This window comes from Phasianus colchicus, chromosome Z (assembly GCF_987193195.1).
Source record: "Phasianus colchicus chromosome Z, bPhaCol1.hap1.1, whole genome shotgun sequence".
Taxonomy (NCBI): Eukaryota; Metazoa; Chordata; class Aves; order Galliformes; family Phasianidae; genus Phasianus; species Phasianus colchicus.
Genome location: NC_143476.1, coordinates 73527961 through 73548901, shown reverse-complemented (window position 1 = coordinate 73548901; position 20941 = coordinate 73527961). Strand labels below are relative to the sequence as shown.

The 20941-nt window shown below is 38.8% G+C and overlaps 1 protein-coding gene across 4 annotated transcripts in view; it reads right to left on the bottom strand.

Annotated features, from left to right (window-relative positions):
* Positions 1 to 20941, bottom strand: part of PDE4D (phosphodiesterase 4D) — a 390407-nt gene that overhangs the window by 131846 nt on the left and 237620 nt on the right. The window contains exon 1 of one of the 4 annotated variants that reach the window (XM_090132457.1): positions 20041 to 20486. The exons of the other annotated variants lie outside the window; for them this stretch is intronic. Within the exon in view, the coding sequence (XP_089988583.1) occupies positions 20041 to 20105 (65 nt within the window). The 5' untranslated portion in view covers positions 20106 to 20486. Of the gene's footprint in view, positions 1 to 20040; positions 20487 to 20941 lie in introns of those variants that run through there. 4 annotated transcript variants of the gene reach the window in all.

Here is a 20941-nt window from a genome sequence, read left to right as displayed (position 1 = left end):
AATTTGGAGAAAAAAATCTTTTATATATGATGTAACTGGTATTTTTATTTTCCCTGTATCAAAGTTAACAAAACCTGCTGCCATTGTTGGTTTGTATGTTCAGTGAGTTGTAAGCAAATGATAATAAAAGGAACATATGACCTACATCTGAATTTTCTTTTACCACTGTAGATTTGAGAATTCAAGCCAACTGCCCACTTGTGGCTTTGGGTTTCCAGTTAAACTATTCAGTGAGTGAGCTCTATGATTAACTCCATTTTTAGATATGCTGTGGATAGATTTTCCAGCATCAAGACTACAGGCAAAAGAAGAAAATATGCTGTTTCATGAAATTTCCTTACAGCAGTGTAATTTGGCTTTTGTTCTAAGCATACCTGTTGAGGACATTAAGTTCAGAGAGAAGAAAGGCTTAATACTAGTATTAAAAGTCCAAAGAATGGGCAAAAAGAAAACATGTAGGAAGTCAAAACTGAAATAAAAAGATTTATAAGAATTACTCTTTTCAAACATGTTCGCAAGGGAACTTCAAATATCTGTCTGAGCTTCCGTCTCAAGATTTTCAAGCAAGAGGATTAGGAAATGTAGCCAGCCTCTCAAACAAACTGCTGCATGTTTTGATATGAAGTTTCCAAGCAAGAAGCTTCCTGTGATATCTATTCCTTATTTTGGGGGATTTTGCTTTGAACAGTGTCATGATACTGAATTCAAAGTATATTTTTCATCACCTTGCAATTCTGAATGAAACATCAGTGCTCTGAGTATTTGGCACACAAGCCTGTGGAGGCTTTGCTGAAGTTCTTAAATTAATCTTCTACTTCCCAATACTAGGACTCTTTTTTATTATTTCTTTTATTCTTTCCTCAAAGATGATCACCCTTTACTTGGCATTCTTTATTCTCTGCACTTGGTCCTTGCAAATCAACATCTTCGTATTAATCTAACAAACAGAAATGAATCACAGGTTCCAGATACTGTTACATAGATTTGATGTTTTGATGCCCCTTTGAAGCTGAAATATTTGGCTTATCGCAGTATAACAAGAATGCAAAATAAAAAAAAAAACGTGGGAGAAACAATATGCAAACTTATTTTTCAAGATATCTGGGAATCTCTGTAGGGCTTCTAAACTTTTAAGTTGCTTTGTATGATTTTTCTATCTAGTAATTCCTAATTGTGGATTAGGAATTTCCATTGGTATTAATATTCTTTTATTTTAAGTGCATTGGAATCAAACCTCAGAACATTTCAGAACATTTACCCAGCAATTTATAAAAACATGTAACCAACCATCAAGCTTACTGACTAATCCTAACATGTAGCTACCCTAAGGTATTAGTGGAAAGCCCTTCTTTCAGGAAACCTGTAATATAACATGAATGTACATCAGAAATGGATTGCTACAGAAGGAAAATCCAATTCACTGAAAGAGTTCAGCTCTCTCTTTTAATGAATTCAGTTGGATGTCAGTTGGATTGTCAGAAACAGCCAAATTGTTTTTATGTTCTCAGTTAATCATGTGATGAAGCAAGCACATTGAAAAGAAGAGCCAATTCCTCAGGAAAAAGAAATATTTAAATCAATATCCTACAGTATTGCTGAAAGCATACAGAATAGAGGAATCAGATATTTCCCCAGGCCTAACACTGCCATGGGATGGGAAGCTTCCTGAAAAAAATTCCATGAAGCCTTCATATATAGCCATAACAACAACAAAAAGTCAGTGTGGTTACAGAAGATATGGTTACATCTACCCTGTGCCTTGTGTCAGAAATCTTTGGAAAAGAGTACTCTAGTCAGAAGCTGACAGGAGAAACTAGCTGTTCTTCACTCTTGCATATATGTATACAGGACCTGCACCTGGAACACAGAAGATATATATATATATATATTTAACCATTGTGATGTGCACTCATAGACATCTACAAGAACACGAGGCCATCTTCAGAGAAGAGTAGACAGTAATGGACACAATAAGAAAAACTGCAGTTGTCTTTTTACAGTTAAGAAATTGTTGCTCTACATTCCAATGAAACTCTATAAAAAGGAGGTATCATTTTACTTGACAAGCAACAATCTTTTTCACATTGCTCTAAAATTCTTCTATTTGCAATAAAATAATGTTGGCAATAAATTAAATATGAATTCTACCTGTACAAGAACTCTTGTCAGAATACATTAGCAGCAATTGCCACTTAAATCATAGCATATATTTCTTCTAGCTTAAAACCAGAAGGTATTAAGAGTTTCTGAGCTCTGTAATTTATTTTTTTTTTTTTAATTGAATAATTGGATGCCTTTTTACTTCCCTTCTCTACATACTGGTAGTTTATTTGTGGGATGGGCTTCTTTTGTTTGCCTGTTTTGTACAGTTTATTTAGTTTAACAAATTTGTTAAATTATTAATTGTTGCCAAATCCCTACACTCCTACAACTATCAAGGTCCACTTCATGATTTGGGCTCTGAAATCCTAACTGCAGTTCTGCCACATACAAGCAACAACCTTTAAAGGAAACAAAAAGGTCAGGAGATTGAGGTGGAAGGATGCCAAGGCATATCTTGAGTGTATGTGCTCATACTGTATATTATTAGGCCTTTAGATAGTGATGATAGACCTTGAGTAAATTCACCTAAGAAGCCAGAAAAATAATTTACATCACTAGTCCAAAACAAATTATAATTTACAATAACGTATCATTTTTGGTAATTTTTTCTTCATTTTTATTATATTATTTTAATCATGTATTACGTTATTGTAATGCCTAATATTTTTACTTAAGAGGTCCGCCTGTATTACAGGGCTCACCTCTGTGCTGGGGAAGATCATGGTACAGATCCTCCTGGAAGTATGTGGAACAGAAGGAGCTCATATGGGGTGACCAGCTTGGCTCCACCAAAGGCAAGTCCTGCCTTACCCAAATAGAGGCCTTCAATGATTGCCTTAATGGACAAGGGGAGAACCACTGTCTGGACTTCAGTAAGGCCTGTGACATGGTACCTCATCACATCCTTGTCTCCACATTGGAATGATATGGATTTGATGTGTGGACTGATCAATGGACAAGGAACTAGTTGTAAGACAAAACTCAGAAAGTGGTGATCAATGGCTCAATGTCTGAACATAGATCAGGGATAAGCGGTGTCTCTCAGGAGTCAGTACTGGGACCAATGGTCTGTAACATCTTCATCAGTGACATCAGAAGTGGGATTGAGTGCACCCTCAACAAGTTTGTGGGTGACACCAAGTTGTGTGTTGAGGTTGACACACCTGAGAGACAGGATGCCATCCAGAGAGACCTAGACAGGCTCATGAGGTTCAACAAATCTAAGTGCAAGGTCTTGCACCTGAGTCACAAAAACCCTCACTACCAATACAAGCTGGGGGAGGAAAAGACAGCACAGCACAGCCCTACCAAAAAAGATGTGGGGGTACTGGTGGATAGGAAGCAGTACGTGAGCCAGCGATGCGTCCTCACAGCCCAGAAAGCCAACTGGATCCTGGGCTGCATCTAAAGAAGCATGGCCAGCAAGGTGAGAGAAGTGATCCTGCCCCTCTACTCTGTGCTGGGGTAACCTCACCTGGAGTACTGCGTCCAGATGTGGAGTCCTCAGTACAGGAAGGACATGGACCTGTTGGAGTGCGTCCAGAGGAGGGCCACAAAAATGATCCAAGGGATGGAACACTTCTCCTACAAGCAGGCTGAGAGAGATGGGGCTGTTCAGCCTGGAGAAGAGAAGGCTCTGGGTAGACCTAATAGTGGCCTTTCAGTATCCAGAGGGGGGGTATAAGAAAGAAGGGGACAGGCTCTTTAGCAGGATCTGTTACAGTAGTACAAGGTGAAATGGTTTCAAACTGAATGGAATTTTTTTGCAATAAGGGTGGTGAGGTGCTGGAACAGGTTGCCAAGAGAGGTGGTGGATACTCCGTCCTTGGAGAGATTCGAAGTCAGGTTGGACCACTCTGAGCAACCTGATCTAGCAGTGGATGGCCCTGTTCATTGCAGGGGAGTTGGATTTGATAACCTTTAAAGTCTTCTTCCAACTCAAACAATTCTGTGATTGAGTTGCATTCATTCTGTGCACTCAGAGAAGTAAAACTACAATGAAAGTTTAAAATTTAAGTTTTCATCAGCATATTTATGCTCAACACAACTAAACAAAGGTTCCTAAAACAATTCTAATATTGAAATTTCCTTCTCTTTTGCTTGATTTTTGACCATAACGAACTGTATATGAAGCTATTGTGTTCATACTTGTGCAGTTAGAGATATGCTTCCTCATGTGGTTAATCTTTACACTCTTGACTTTGCCATTGTTTTTCACAAGTTTTCTTCTCCAGCTTCCTGTAGATTATCAAAAGCTATTCTATTGGACTACCAAAGCATTCAGACTTTAAATGCAGTGCTGCAGATTTGATTTCTAAAGGCTAGTACTTAGATGAATGTGTCTTGTGGTTACAAGACATATTTGAATGATCTTATCTTTTACAGACTTCAAGATCATTAGAACATCTCATCCATAATCTCTTTATGATTAACTAACATTATAATATGTTGTCACTTAAACCTATGCTGCTACTATACTGTCAATAAAATTATACTTACTGTAAGATCCCTACTGCGCACATGATTGTTGGAATCAGAAAGCAAATGCTAATAATAGAATGCGTTAGCTGTTAACAAAATATAAACGTGTTACAAGGTGTAAAATTACGACATGTTAAGCAACTCTAATTTGCTAAAATACCTAGATGAGCAGAAGCCTACAAATTCTGAAGAACAATTCTCAAATTAACTTGGAGCAAGATTAAACAAAGCACTAGCTGCTAGTCTTCCTGATGCCGCACGTGCAGCTTAGAATGTCTCTCTTTTGAGGAATGTGGTAATAAAAATATCTTCTTGCAAGCTCTACATGAAATAAGGCATTTTTTTTCTAATATTAAACCAACCTGGGAGCAGATTTGATGTAGTGGATTGAAACAGGAACTGAAAAACCTCACTTTTTAATAAATGTGAGTGACATTAAGCTGTTAAAAAATCACTGTACATTGCAAAATAAAATATAGCATTCTCCCCAGAAAGCAATGTCTATCTAAAATTTACAGATCAGCCCGCCACATACAGAAATATTTATCTGTAGAACTATGACTACATTCAAAGACAATTCAGGCTTTTCCCATCAATTATAAAGTTATCTGTAAACACAAGCCAATTTCAGAGACTGAACTCTGTGCTCCAGTTCACATTAAGAATCTGGGAGGGGAGCAGACTGATTGCTTTCTGATGTGCTCATCCATCAACCATCTTCCCTGCTGGAACTGCTTCTGCTGCTGCCATTCTCTGTCAGGAAAAGCATGTTGCCTTTCCTCATCCTCATGTGACTCAAGCCTTCCCTGGCACCAAACGGTTGTGTGTGAAAAGCATTACTAAATTTCATCAAATCATAATGAATAAACTACAGAATGTCTTGGGATAAAGTGATTAAAACTCCAACCATTCACAAACAGAAAATAAAAACAAAGTAAATCAGGAGCATCTTTTGCATTAAGTTACTTCAATCTTTCAGGAAAAATTCTGAATGATTCATTTCACTTTGTGCAAAAATCTGCTTGGCAACTAGATTTCAAGAGCCTATTTTCTTGATATCAACGTCATTACTAAGGTTGGGACAGGGCATGCCATAATTGCTGGTGCCAAGGAGGTGATCATATTACTCTGGAAACATTACAAAATGTGCAACCTAGCAGCTAGAGAAGGAGAAATGTCAGCTCCTTGCCACAGTGGACAAAACTAAAAACATGAGAGCATAACATTGCTTCTTTGGGAAAAAGCTGCATTTCCAGCTATAGTTTACTGTACTGCAAGCTAGTTATTTCACCCTGTTCCCAGAATAATCAACAATTTTGCCAAATACAAGATGCCTCTCAAGCAGTGCCTTTCAGCTAAACTTGATTTACATGCCCAGAGCCCTGATGAACCCATCACACATATGGTGCTGTACCCTCCACAGCAGACACAATCGTACATGCACAATCAGTCACCACGACTGTGATTCTGGAGCAGAGTTTACAAAGTCTTCAGTTCTTAAGGAGAAACTTTAAACAGATGCGGAGCCCTCCAGGCATCTGAGGGAGAGAGGGACACTACTGTTTTCCTCTATAAGCTACCAGGAAATTCTTTGTTCATTCTTTTCTTCTGCAGGACTGAAGGAAGATAATAGGATACACAAAACAGTTCTGGCGCGGATGAGTCATCCTGAGTGAATCACTTTATCCCCTTCTGTGCTTCCATTTCCCTACCTGCAAAATGGATACTTTTTGAAGTGCTATGAGATCTAGTAGCAAGAAATAAATTTTGTAAGGGCTAAAATTAGTTCTACTGGGAGTAGCAGGGCCATGGAAATATCAGAAACACTGCTTTTTAAGAACCTATCAAAAGTTGATTTGGGGCAGAAATGTGTGTATTGCTGCTTTTCTCACAGGAAACATTTGAAAGAACAGGAAGAATGTGAAGGAAAGCCTTAATATGCTAAACTTCTGTGAGATTATTATGAAATTTCAGGTGAAATGAGATAATCTTTTTTTTTTTTTTTTTCCCCAGAGGAATGATGGAATTAAAACAACAACAACAACAACAAAAACAGTAGTAATTATTGCAGCAGATTAAGCATTACTGAGGTTTAAAGAAGATCAACCTGACAGTGGCCAAATCTGTGCTTGGCACAGCCTGCTGCACAGCCTCGTGCCAGCACCTCAGCAAGCACCTTCTCCTGGGAACCCGGCAGTTCTGTCTTAATGAAATCTTGACATACATATTTTCCTCTCCTACTTTTTTTTTTTTTTTTTTTTTTATTTCTTCCTTCCAGACGTGGCTCTCTGCTGGCACACTATAATCTGCCTTTCCATGAGAAAGATGGTCTATTAAAAAGGACAGACAATTAAGCAGGCAGGTACAATATATTCTTTGATTTTTTTTTCTCTGTGTGCTAAAAGTGAAGATAATAGAGACTGACATTATTTCTATCAGGCCTCTCTAATGTGTGAATGAAGTAGCACAAGTGAAATGCCAATGCATTTTTCACTAATAAACTTAAGCATAAAAATATGACTGCAACTTAGAAACACAGGCATATCTTTACAGAATGTTCATGGCTTTGTACAGTTTTAGCGATTACTACAAGAATGTTTGAGTCAAAGATCCTTTTGTTAAAGCAAAACAAAATCCCGATGGAGTGTTTTAATGTAGCTGCAGCTGACCATCTTAATGATAAAAGGGTTACAATGTTTTCCCTTCAGTTAGAGAAACCATACTGGACCTCCCATTTCTTATATCAGCAAACAGTAAAAAAATAATGACTGGTTAAGACATTAATTGATTTTTGGTCATCTAGAAAGTAAAAACACATGCTTCCCACCCATCTGAAGGCATATGTAAGAAGTTATGTTTTACTGTTGAAATAAATAATTGTGACAGTTGCAAATGCAGAATATTAGCAAACAAGTCGTAAGGCCATCATGTCGACACAGGGAAGAATGCATTTCTGAGGTGGAGAAGCTGTTGGACAAGATTTTAAGTTTTGATGACTTTACAAACATCTTTTCTTAGTTACACATTTCCAGCTTTTTCCAAGAATGGAAATTGTAAGAAGAAAAATACACTGTTTCACAGCTGCATTTTCTCTCCTTGCCAAAAATGCAAATATAATTACTATCTATGAATCAAATACAAATGATGGAACAGCTGATAAGCACAAGCAGGGACTTTATGGAAACTTAGATCTCTACAACTGAGAGTCAGTTGCATTTGGGAGGGCCTCATATGCATGTATGTAACTGTGAGCATGTGAGTTATAAGCAGATCGATAAAGGAGAAACACGGTAATAAGAGGTAAATAATTTTAACTGAGATTTTATGAAAGCTGCCACCACTTCTACTACCAGAGATCCAAAAAGTACTTCCTAGCATTTTTCCAGCTCAAATTTTTGGCCCTTAAATAATGGAAAATACATGTCAGTAACTAAGTCATGAATCAGAGTTACTAAGCATAAAACAGTTCTTGTGCCAGTATCAGCTGAGTCACTTCTTTTTACATTTTCTCAAAGGTCCTGAGCCTAAAGGCATCAAACACAAACCGTCATTTCAGTCCTACACAAGCATAGGTAAGCACAGATCTTTCTGTAATACTGGGGAATTCAGACAGCACTGAGGTGACTCATGAGTAAGAAGACCATTAAACCAAAGACCAAAACACACTCCAGCTTAGTCAGCATTTTCAGGAGGATACATCAGAAAATAAACTTCTGCGGACTAGGTTGGAAAGGGCACAGGTTCAATACTGCTGATCCAGCCACATCTTTTTTAGGCTCACTGAAAGAAGAGTAACTGAATAGTTTTCTTCAGAACAAACGCAGCCTAGATTTAATTTTATACTAGCAATTAATGATTGGATTGTACTTCCTAACACTGATCATCAGCATTTGAAACAGTAGTCCCATTGGCTTTGATCCATATATTTTCTTATTACGTCTTCCAAAAATATTCTGATTTTTAAAGGATTCTCCATGCTGTGCACATTTGCACTTGAATACTTGAATACTTAATTTTGTTGTTGTCTATGTGTATTTCTCCTTGATTCTTCTCAGATTTCCTCTTCATGTGAGTACAAACGAAAGATGAATATAACATGGATTTCCTGTTAATAGTCTGTGGTAGCAGCCCAGTAAACAGCCTCATCATTCTCAGGTTCCAAACCACTGAATTCTCTCTCCTGTGAAACTTAATTGTGTGTTTTAAACTTCTAGCAACTTATGACAGACAACAGTATCAAATCAGGACACGCACATAATAAAGAAAGGGAGACGGTAAGTATGGTGAACTTTTTGGACACTGAATGCCTCTGATCTAGTGCAGTAGCTGCCAAAACAGGCACTGGACAATGAGAATAATGCCAAAACATTAGTTCTCAGTATACTTAACACTGTAGGCTTTCTTGTATCTTGTGATGCTGAGAGAAAAATACTAAATTTCAAATGAAAAAAACAAAACTTTGTTAAATTACAAGGACAGAATTGAAAATTAGAAATAGATTTACAATACTGAGTAATTAGTGGACAAAACAGCCAAAATGATCACTATGCCTGTTACAGACCAGAAAACAGCCCAAGTGATTTAAGCATAAAGTTTTCTCCCTGGTGACACAGAAGGCACGTGCCCACTATCTCGTTATCTGATTCATAGGTCTATCTAATTCCTAGAAAATCTAATTCATAGAATTAATTAAGAAAAGAAGTCAGGGAAACACCACTGTTTTCCAGACTGAAAAGCATTAAATCACAGTACTTCTTGACACGCACACAATTCCTCTTCTCAGTCACATTTTACGGGAAAAGGATCATTGCTTCTAGAGCAACTTTTTCAGACTCACTAATAAAATGAGTTGTGAAACAGTGGATATTAGATGGCAAATAAATCCAAAGGAATTTAGAAAAAAATGGAACAAGAGCCAGACTGTAGGCCAGGAAGCAAAAGAAATCCAAACCCAATAGCCCAATTGCCTGATGCTGTAAATAAGCCGAAGGTATAGTATAGAGTTTCTTCCATTTAAACCAAGATTTGTTCCCAAATAAACAAGAAGGCAGGAATTGCCAGAGTACAGCCTATTTGAGATAGCAGAGTATATTGCACAAATGGTTTGACTTCCAGGTGGTTAAGAGCTAATAAGAAAAGTAAGAAATTATATCATTGTGGGATACTTCAATTTCAGAATTCACACCATTTTAAAACTGAAGGGGACATGAAGAAAATTTGAAACTCATTTGAAGCATTAGCAACATCTGCTAAATGCTCCTCTCAGACTAACTGCTTAGCTACAAACTGCTTTGAAGCTGCATTTTACAAAAGCGTGTTCAACTGGAGCAGTCCTTTGTACATTTTTAATTGCTTTCACATCACTGGACATGCTTACAAGCAACCCTGTATTACAGTGGAAGTAGATGGAAAATGCATCTTGGTTCTCCAGCACAAGAAATGATCCTTTACAGGTTTAATTCCATTTTCAGTCTGACAGAATGCTTGTTGTTTTTCACTCTGTCCATTACAGACCTTCTTAGGGTGTAGGTTTCTGTTAGGTAAGCAAAGAAGTACATTAGAACACCAACAAAAAGAGACTTAAGGGGCAGGTACTACTGAAAAATGTCTGCTGATATATCACAAGCAGATACACTGACACTAGTGTTGTTCTTTTGCTTCTTTGAATTTTCATTCACTGTAAATTTTCAAAAATGAATATGCTCAATTTTATCATTACCTAATATGTCAGAGGTAGCTTAGACAGTTGTCTTATACTTTTACAGCAAATGGAGGCCTTTTGACTTTTAAATGCTCATATTTAATTCATCATTTTTCTTTCTGTAGCCAGGTCTACATCTGCCAACATTTTTTTAATGCAATTTCAGACATAACAAACTCAGAATAATGAATTGGATGTGATCTATATTGTATATGGGAAATGGCATTTGAGTCTATCAGGCGTCCTTCCTCTGTACTTCCTTTTTCCTATCTACATGAAACCTCAACAGATAAAAGCCTTATCTTTATACAAAACATGAGAAGTAAATACACATATGAATCAAGAGTAAGAAGAAATAAACAAAACAAAAAGATGTTTTTTGTTCCATAAAAAGTTGCCAGTGCAACTTGGAGAAACTTGAAAAACATTTTATTTATAAATTATGTGGGGAAGATTTACAGTATGGATTTTCACAGATGTGCAAGTGTGGGAGTGAGGTTCTCTAGCGAGCCACTGGGGAGATAGCCGTATGGACAGCACAGAGAACCTACCTGCGTTGGTATGGAAATCCAGATTTTCTGAATGGTCCTCCAGATGTACAGTTATTTTATAGAACCTTAGAATCCTTAGAGTTGGAAGGGAGCTTTAAAGGTCATCTCGTCCAACTCCCCTGCAATGAACAGGGACACCCACAACTAGATCAGGTTGCCCAGGGCCTGATCCAGCCTCAACTTGAAAGTCTGCAGGGAACGGGCACCCACCATATCTCTGATACACATATAACCTGTTCCAGTGCCTCACCACCCTCACTGTAAAAATTTTTTCCTTATATCTATGCCAGATCTATCCTTTTTGAGTTTGAAACCATTTCCCCATGTCCTAACACCACAGAGTCTCTTCCCTTCTTTCCTGCAGCTCCCTACAGATATTGAAAGGCCACTCTCATGTCACTTCACAGCCTTCTCCAGGCTGAACAGCCCCAGCTCTCTCAGCCTGTCCTTGTTGGAGAGGTGTTTCATGCCTTGAATCATTTTTGTGGCCCTTCTCTGCATGTGCTCCAACAGGTCCACGTCTCTCCTGTACTGAGGACTCCACATCAAGATGCAGTATTCCAGGTGAAGCCTCACCAGTGCAGAGTATGGTCTAATGGTCTAGTATTAAATGTGGAGGTTTGTGGCTCTGCTTGTGGCAGGGAGGTTGGTGCTTGATGGTCCTTGAGGTCCCTTCCAACCCATATTATTCTATGGTTATGTGATTCTATGAGGGGCTGGCCACACTTCTTTTGATGTAGCCCACAATATGGTTGGCTTTCACAGAATCACAGAATGGATGGAAGGGATACCAAGGATCATCAATTTCCAACCCCGTTCCACAGGCAGAGCCACCATCTTTCAGATCTGGTACTGGACCAGGCTGCCCAGGGCCCCATCCAAACTGGTCCTGAACACCTCCAGGAATGGGGCATCCACAGCCTCTCTGGGCAGTGTGCTCCAGCTCCTCACCACTCTCTCTGTAAAGAACTCCCTGCAGCTTTTTGGGCTGTGAGGGCACACTGATGGCTCATGTCCAGCTTCCCATCCACCAGTATGCTCAGGTCTTCTTCAGGGGAACTGTGCTCAATCCTATCATCCCCCCCAGACAGTATTGGTAATGGGGGTTGCACCTCAACCTAGGTGCAAGATCTTTCATTTGAATTGCTACTATAGCATGACTGAAAATCTGTTTCTCACCAGCAGTTTAGGTGTATCTGTCCCACTGCAGGTATATTTTATACCTACCAGAAAGGCTGTCCAAAGCCCACAGGCACAGAATTGTTTGCAGACTGGCAATGGGGATGTGACTTCTGTACTTGCTGGCGGTAATGGTGCCTGGGATTAAACGGTATGGTTCACCTGGAGGATATTATTATCCCTTACTTGGTCATGGATATCGTTTTTTCGGTTCCTGCATGCAGGAAGGTTTTGGTATGCAGCCTAAGTAACTGAATATAATAAGAAATGATTCTTTACTTATCTTTTGTGTATTCAACAAAAAAGTAAGTATTCAAGAATGACAGGATTGTCTTTCAAATTGTGAGATTGTAAAAAAACAAATAACCAACCTCTTCCTCACCTTTTCATTTTTGAACCTTTGGATTCAAATTTATAACCTTACCTATCATCAATGGACCTTGAATTTTTAAATGTGAAGCCTGAGAATTTCACTGTATGACTATATGAATTAGGTTTGTCCTGGAACTATGCCAAGCAGTACATAATAAAAGTAGATAGATTTTTATGAATGAAAAAAAGCCTAACTAAAACAAAATTTATGATGGGAAGAAGAAAATATAATTTACACATGCAATTTAATTTAGATACAACTTAACTTGAGATTATAGCGATACGAACTACTAAAACAGAGACTGTAAATTATGGAAGTGTGATGCATTTCATCTTGTCATACACACTATAAACAGTATTGATTTTTTTAACACTTTAGATTTTCATATTAAATTGCTCATATACAAGTTAGATTCCATATATATGTATTACTTATATTCTGGAGAGGTTTCACTGATCAAATATGTGGCATCAAGAGCACATTTTCTTCTGAGACAGACGTCTAAAATAAATTATATGAGCTATACCTTGAGAGCAAGCATTTCTGACCACTGAGGGTGTGAGGCTGCAACTTCAGGTAAACTCATGTCTGCCATGGTAGACATAGCAGCCATCTGTGTTCCGGTGTGCTGAATCCATTCTGTTTATGTCTTACACTGAAACTGTGCTTCTCATGAAAGTATGTTGGAAGAAATGTGCCCCTCATCTTAGAAAAAAACTGCAGCCAACTAGTTCAGCCATGGTGTTATGAAGGGGAATAAAAGGGAGAGTACTTCTTTTGTGATACCTCAATATTGATCCAGATTTGAACACTTGGGCTACCTTTTGTCCTCAGCTGAACGATCTGTAAATAAACTTTTGGACACCCATGAGGCCTGCAGAATTCTTTTTGTAATGCTGGAGAGAGAAAATGAAGTGCCTCATCCTTGCTGGTCTCATGCTCTGGCTAAATCTGAATGGAGTTTTGTCCACAACCTGTTAATCTACGTATGTGGAGAAGGAAAAGATGTGAGGACAAACTGTGCTTTAAAATCAGGATCATCTCTCCAGGAAAACTGAGCATGGATAGCTGGACACTAAACCGAATGGCAGAGAACTATATCATGTGTTTGGATGCAGTAAGGAAAGAATAGTATGTATGTTTTACTGGATTGATTGATGTGGCTTGAAACACTGCATCTGTGAGTATGTGCCCTTTTTTTGCTAGAGTCAAGCTGCCATTTGTTCTGTCTGGCGTGGATTACAATACTTTTGTTTGTTTAAAAAACATTATTTCAAGACAGCAGTTCTTATTACATTCATGTTAAAGTAATTTGATGTTATGTTGGCAAGGCTAATACTTCAGCTGTACAAAAACGCAGAGATGAGATCATGCCAAGAAACTGTCTTGAAAAGAAAAACAGATACAATTCTAAAACCACTGACTCAGTTTGCAGTGACAGACAAAAAGGCTAATGGGCATGATAAGAAGGGTACTTAATAAAAAAAGGAGTCTTCATTTTGTCACTGTATAAAACCTAGCTATGCACAAGCCTTGAGTAGTATGTACAGTTTGGTCTCCATATTGCAAGAACATAGTTGTGTTTGAAGAAACACAAAGATTGGCAGCTAAAATGGCTTGGATTGAGCAGCAGCCTTATTAGGAAAGACTAAGAAGGCTGCAACTCTGCAGTTTTGACTTGAAAATGCTGAGGAAATTATGACTGAGTTTCATAAATCATGAAGATGGTGGATCAAGTGAATGCAGTGTCTTTTACCAAATGCCATAATGGCAGAACTGAGAGACATCTGTTGAAACTAACAGGATGCCAGTTGGGAGCACAGTTTAAAAGCACTTTCTCACTCAGCTTGCAATATAGTTAGAAGGCTGTGGAGGAAAACTGTACCAGCAATTTCATAAAAGAGATTAGTCAAAACTTTAGGCAACAGATCTATACACGGGCTCTCATAGAAATAGGCAAGGATTAATATATGATAATCCCAATGCAACAGAAGAAGTTGAGAAGGCTTTCAAGTTCCCTCTGTTGATGAAGACAGATTAGGCTATGAGAACACTGATCAGTCCCTGTGACATCTGATCACCACGAACATCATCCTTTATTGACTGTAGAAAATAGTATTAATTCCCATTTCATTTCATAAAGGTATGATTTTAACATACCACAAAATAGAAAATAGCATGATGCTGACAAACAGTATCCTCATTAGAACAGACAGTGGGAGAATAAATAAAAGCTTATACACCACCACAAACTTCTTCTGACTTCATGATTTGGGGCCCATACTGCTTATGAAAGTCTATTATAAAAAATTAAGTCAGCCATGAATTGCACCAAAGTCAAAATCTTGCAGGAGAGGTCATCTTTAGCTCACAGGCTTTGTTCAGCATTTATCAATCCTCCAATTTTGCATATATACAATAGCATCCCCACGAGTAGCTTGCTTTTAGCTGTCCAAATTGACCATATTTAACCTCTTTAGATACTAAAAATGTAATTGAGAATTTAGCGAGGTCTCAATCCACTTTTCTTCCAGAGTGGTTTCATAAGCTATGGTAATAAGGAACAGGCAATATCCCCAGTTACAACAGACACCCACCTCCTGCAAACAAACATAACACTGGAGAGAAAAAATCATTAATCTTGTGCAGGAATACAAAAGCCCGATCTCTTCAACATCCTAATGGTGCACAGGCTGTTAATATAATTCACAATAACATTTATATACTCTTCTCTGCCCTGTACACAAATACTCCTTCAGGAATATCCTGTTTTTGCTGTTGATCTTCACAAAACTGGGACTGCCAGTCTGAAAGTCAGCAATTACGGAAGCCATCCAAGTTGGGAGGGAGTATTGATCTGCCTGAAGGGAGAAAGGCACTACAGGGGGATCTAGATAGACTGGATTGATGAGCCAAGGTAAACTGTATGAGTTTCAGTAGGGCCAAGTGTCGGGTCCTGCATTTTGGTCACAACAACCCCAGGCAACCCTACAGGCTTGGGGAGGTGTGGCTGGAAAGCTGCCTCATGGAAAGGGACCTTGGTGTACTGATGGACAGTCAGCTGAATATGATCCAGCAGTGTGCCCAGGTGGCCAAGAAGGCCAATGGCATCCTGGCTTGGATCAGGAATGGTGTGGTAAGAAGGACTAGGGAAGTAATCCTGTCCTTGTACTTGGCACTGGTGAGGCCTCACCTCGAGTACTGTGTTCAGTTTTGGGCACCTCAACACAGAAAGGATATTGAGGTGCTAGATCCAAAGATCCAGATCCAAAGAAGGGCAACAAGGCTTCTGAAGGGCTTGGAAAGTATGCCCTATGAGGAGAGACTGAAGGAACTGGGGCTGTTTAGTCTAGGGAAAAGGAGGCTGAGGGGAGATCTTATTGCTCTTTTCCAATACCTGAAGCGAGCTTACAGCAAGACTGGGGCTGGTCTCCTCTCACTGGTGACAGGATGAGGGGAAATGGCCTCAAGTTGCACCAGGGTAAGTTTAGGTTGGATATCAGGAAAAACTTCTTTACAGAAAGGGTTGTTAAGCACTGGAATAGGCTCCCCAGGGAGGTGGTTGAGTCATCATCCTGGAACATGATTAAAAACTGTTTGGATGTGGTGCTCAGGAACATGAGTTAATAGAAGGTTGTTAGAGTTGGGGTAGTATGATTAGGTCATGGTTGGACTTGATGATCTTTAAGGTCTTTTCCAACCTGAGCAATTCTATAGTTCTGTGACTAATATCAACTCTATATTAGCAATGAGCAGCTAGCAATAACCACGGATTTGAACTATTTGAGGGTAAACAGCATGATAGAATAACCCCTTCCTCACGTCAAGGCTTGGAGACCAAAAGACTGGAATATGCCTATGGCACGGTCTAATTCTGTGCCATGTTTAGGCTGGGAAGCCACTGTGGCTAGCTCAGGTCAGCACTGCTGGATCTCATCATTCTATGGTGGTTCCTCTGCCCCAGAAACAACACTGTCCACTGGTGTCAGGCCACAAGTATATTCTGGTCTTCATTAGATAGAACCCTTATTGGAATCTCTGATATAAAGGTACAAGGAGGAAAAGCTCATTCAAAATGTTTTGTTCCATATTATAGCCTGAGAAGCTTCCTCCAACAACCTTCAGCAATTCCCAGTCTTCCAAACTTCCTGATATCAGAAACAAACAGTACTACCCACCCACCAGGTTAAATAAGAACATATATTATGTTCTGTAGATTACCACAAACTGAATCACCAAGGCCTCTGCTCTGAGGGCAGAAGGGAGGCTGGTATGTGCCCTTTGCAGATCAGGCAACTGTAAGATCCAAAAACCAGGAAAGCTTGAATTGGCGTATGTTATAAAAAATAAGAACAGAGAAAGGCTAACCCACAAAGTAAACAGATAACTACCAATCCAGAAGCAACAGGTATGCTGCAGAAAGAACAGTGGTAAAACCTGACAATTTTACTGAGACTTTTTAGATCTTTTGACTAATTACCTATGTAATGAAAAAGTAGAGAAGTTCTAATATCTGATCAATATGCTACTGTCCAGATCCCCTGGCTACTTACTTGACTTGCTTGATTTTCCTAGGCTTTCAAAACCATATTTCAGTTCCTCCAAATGAACATTTATGCACTAAAAAAATATCACCAAAGAAATCTAAACAACAAAAAATAATAAAAAAAAAACCTTAGAAAGTAAAATATGTGTTTTGGTGCAACACATGGTCATTCTACTGCTCCTACACTCTGCAGTGTTAAATAGTCAAGAAAACACTGTTAAATTCTTATCTACTACTCTCTCCTAAGGTTTTAAATTAGAGTGAATTTCCACACTATGTTGTTATTTCTTCTCAGGAGCAGCAAGATAAATCCAACTTCTGAGCACAACAGCCACTGAGAAGTCTGTACTGCCACTTATTGGTTCTAGATTGTTATTCAGAAATGTTCTCATTCACAACTGCACTTCCAATTGCATCTTGAAGTCAGCAATGAGTGGTATTAAAGCCATATTAAATTATTAAGTAATCGTTCTTAAATGAATCACTTCCATCATTATTTTGCATAAAAGCAACTGCCTACATTTATTTCTGCCATTACAATACTTGGTGAAGTTTCCCCTGGTGTCCCAGATGCAGGTTTGTCTGCAGATCCTGCTGTGGAACATCAGCACAGCCTCATTGGAGCAGGCTGGTGCACCCACTAACAGTGGGTGATACCCTCTGGATGCTTTTAAATATTAACAGAAAAGTATATGTTTTTACCATATATGGTAATGTTCTTGTTCTGGATGGAGGGTCAATATGATTTCAGGGAATTGAGAATAGAGAATTCTCTTTCATCCATCCTCTCTCTGGTTTACAGGCATGTTGGGAGCATGGATTCTGTTCTTCAGGGGAACATTATTCAAATGGGAAACTGCCATGTACGAATATCCCAGGATCATTTCTCTCAAACCATTCCAAGATGGATATTCATAGCACAACACTTCGATTCATTCCTGTGCTCCAAAGAAACCACTGTGATTTTTATTTATTTTTGTGGTCTTCTATTTCTCCTTATCCCGGCTCCTCCTGCTGTGTTAACAGATAAGGAGAATTATGTGCTGCAGCCCTCCCTGCCTCCCAGCCTGAGTATCCACCAGAATCCAGAAAATCATAGCTGCCTTTATCTCACTGACTGCTTTAGTTTTATATTATGGTGAGACTGTTACAATTTTATTGGTATCCTGTCCCATCACACACTGGGAATGGCACGACCCACAGAACTAAACTCATAGACTCTCAGGTCTGGTGATCATATACCCCAGGCTGACTCCAGCAGGTGGCTGGAGACCAGTCCTGCGCAGCCCACCAGCTGGCTCCTCACAAGGAGGCTCTGGAGGGGCTATGGGCTCCCTCCCTCCCTCCCCACCTGCTCCTCCTCCAGTCCTCCATGCAGGCAGAGCCTGTGTGGCTCAGTCGCACGCTGCCAGAGAACAGTATGTACCTCATCCAGACAGATTCAAGGATCTCCCTGTCAGACACATCCTGACCTCAGGTAATGTTTCCAAATGGCAGGGTAGGAAATGACACTCAATTCACAGTTAGTAGAAAATGGATTCTCACCCACCAGATCAATGCGCTAGCTAAAGGCGTTGGCAAAAAGGACACGGGCAGCTATTTTAGACAGTACCTGGTGGTCATACTGGCCTGCACATACAGCAGAAGAAACTTCTCTTTTTCCTTTTGAAAGAATTTTGTTTTTCTTTCCCTGCACAACTCAGTAGGAGCAGTCAGCAGTCAAAAAAAGATATAATTGAAAGGAAGATAGGTTAATCAGGAAGATAGTGATTCATTTGCATTATCTTTACGTAATAATTATGGTACGTAGAGTTTAGCTCACTACCTTGGATACACACAGTTTATTGCGACACTTCCAGACGCTATTTTTTATGTGATGGCACAGTGTAACACTTTAGTCATATCCAGTTCACTGACATCATATTATTACTTTACTACATTTTAATAAAGATAAGGAAACACTTTTTATTGCAGTTGCTTCAGCAGAACTCTTCCTTAGCAGCTTCTGAGAACAACTGGGAGAGCATTCTTTAGCTGGAGTCCTGCAGTTGCTTCAGTTCTCAGTTAAAAAAGCAGCTTGGAAAAAGTTACCAGCTTTAACAACAGTACTGGAATTATTTAATTCCAGGACTGTCAGAAATATAATGTTCTAACAGCTAATTTTAAAATATATTACCTTAACATATTTCCTCAGAAAGGAATGTAGTTACTGTTCTATCCCACAGTAAACATGGGACAGATGTCTAAACAAAGGCTGTATTTTAAAATACTTTGTTTTGTATCAGATAAGAAGTAATGAACAATTAGTCTGCTATTTGTTTACAAAAATGGCAATGGTTTTATTAAAAAAAGATCAAGAAAAAAAAAATGTGGGAGATACTGAAAGAAAAAATTTGAATTTATTTTATATATATTTTATATGATGTGGAATACCTATAACCAAAAATCATAAAACCATGACATACCTCATAGAAAATTGTCCCGTCTGCCCTATGCTATACAAAGCATAAGAAAAATCTACTTAAAGACAATTGGTAACTGAAACAAATAGCAAGAAAATCACACACACAGATCACTATTACAATCTGTTTTACTCCACCGAGCCTCTATGCAGGGAAATGCGTGAGCCATAACACAGCACAGTTTCTCACTCATGCCACTGTCTCCTCCCAGGACACTTATCTCTACCAGTCGGTCTATTTATGCAGCAAAATGACATGTAAGGTTCTCAAAATAGCTCATGCAAACTATAGCTTAGTTCTGCTTTCCAGCCTCCAGAACTGCAAGCTGACTGTAATAACTTTGCTGCTGAAGATTACTGAAGATTTTTAGAAAGCGTCTGTAAGTGCAAGGTCTGAACCTGATTGCTAAATGGGAAAAACCCACGTAACTCCTCTCATTAAAAAATACTACACACGCAGTATTGTACAAACAAACTACATATATTTTTTTTTTTTCCTTACTATTAACTGTGAAATAGCTGAACAACTTTGATAACTATGCAAAACCTATCAGATCAAAATCAAACCCTGTGAATTTCCTCAGGCAGGTCTGTGTCCCCATATTAGGAAAGAAAACTTGAAAGAAAAAAAGCCAAACACGTTACCACATTGTCTCGACAGTCCTTAAGGAGCTGGTAGACCGGGATCTTGGCTTCATAACAATGCTCATTTTGGAAAAATTCCTCCAGTCTTGCTAGCATTCAAACATCAGTTGTCCTTATAGTGCTCCAAGTACTCCATTTCAAAGTGTTTTTTAAAATCCTCTCCTTAAAAATCCTTCACATGCTTTTCCTGTAATAATCCAAGCTCCAGAGGAAGAATTCTGACACGCTGCAACTCCTTCCTTTTTCACACTGAATTTACTCTAGCACTGTGCTGTTCGGAAATGACAGTGCTTTTCTCTTCTGCCTTGTATTGCCCTGGGAGGAACTAGTCTATTTTGAATCTATTCTCCCTGTAGGTCACATGGGAAACAAGGCAGCTGAAAAGAGTCTCTATCTCTTTCTTGCAGGCTGATAACAACAGGTTTAAAGGTCAATCACATTAAAAAAAAAAAAAAAGAACAATGCTGATGGACAAAGAATGAAAGGAAAAGACGAATGTAAGGTACAGTAATGCTTGTGAGCTTGCAGGGAATTTCCATTTAGAGACTTGCTAGATAAATTAATCTCTGCGGGGTAAAGAAAGGAACAAAGATCTTTCATTCCAAGTTAACCCAAAGTCTTACCTAAAAGTATAATTCTTCCCTTTCTTTTCCTGCTAACCCTTGCCTCTACTGTATACCGTGTAAGTACTGTTGTTTAACTTCACAAACCAGAAAGCATTTTGTCCTGAAAGAAATTCAAAACACTGTGGGGAACTTCAGTAAAAAAAAAATTCCTTCTTGACTGTTAAAGTCAAACACACGTACAGACAGCTACTGTTAGTAACTGGTGAAGGACAAAATACCCTGGTTGAAGAACTCTCTCATGTACTGCAGAAGGAGATATTTTCCTGTTATACTAA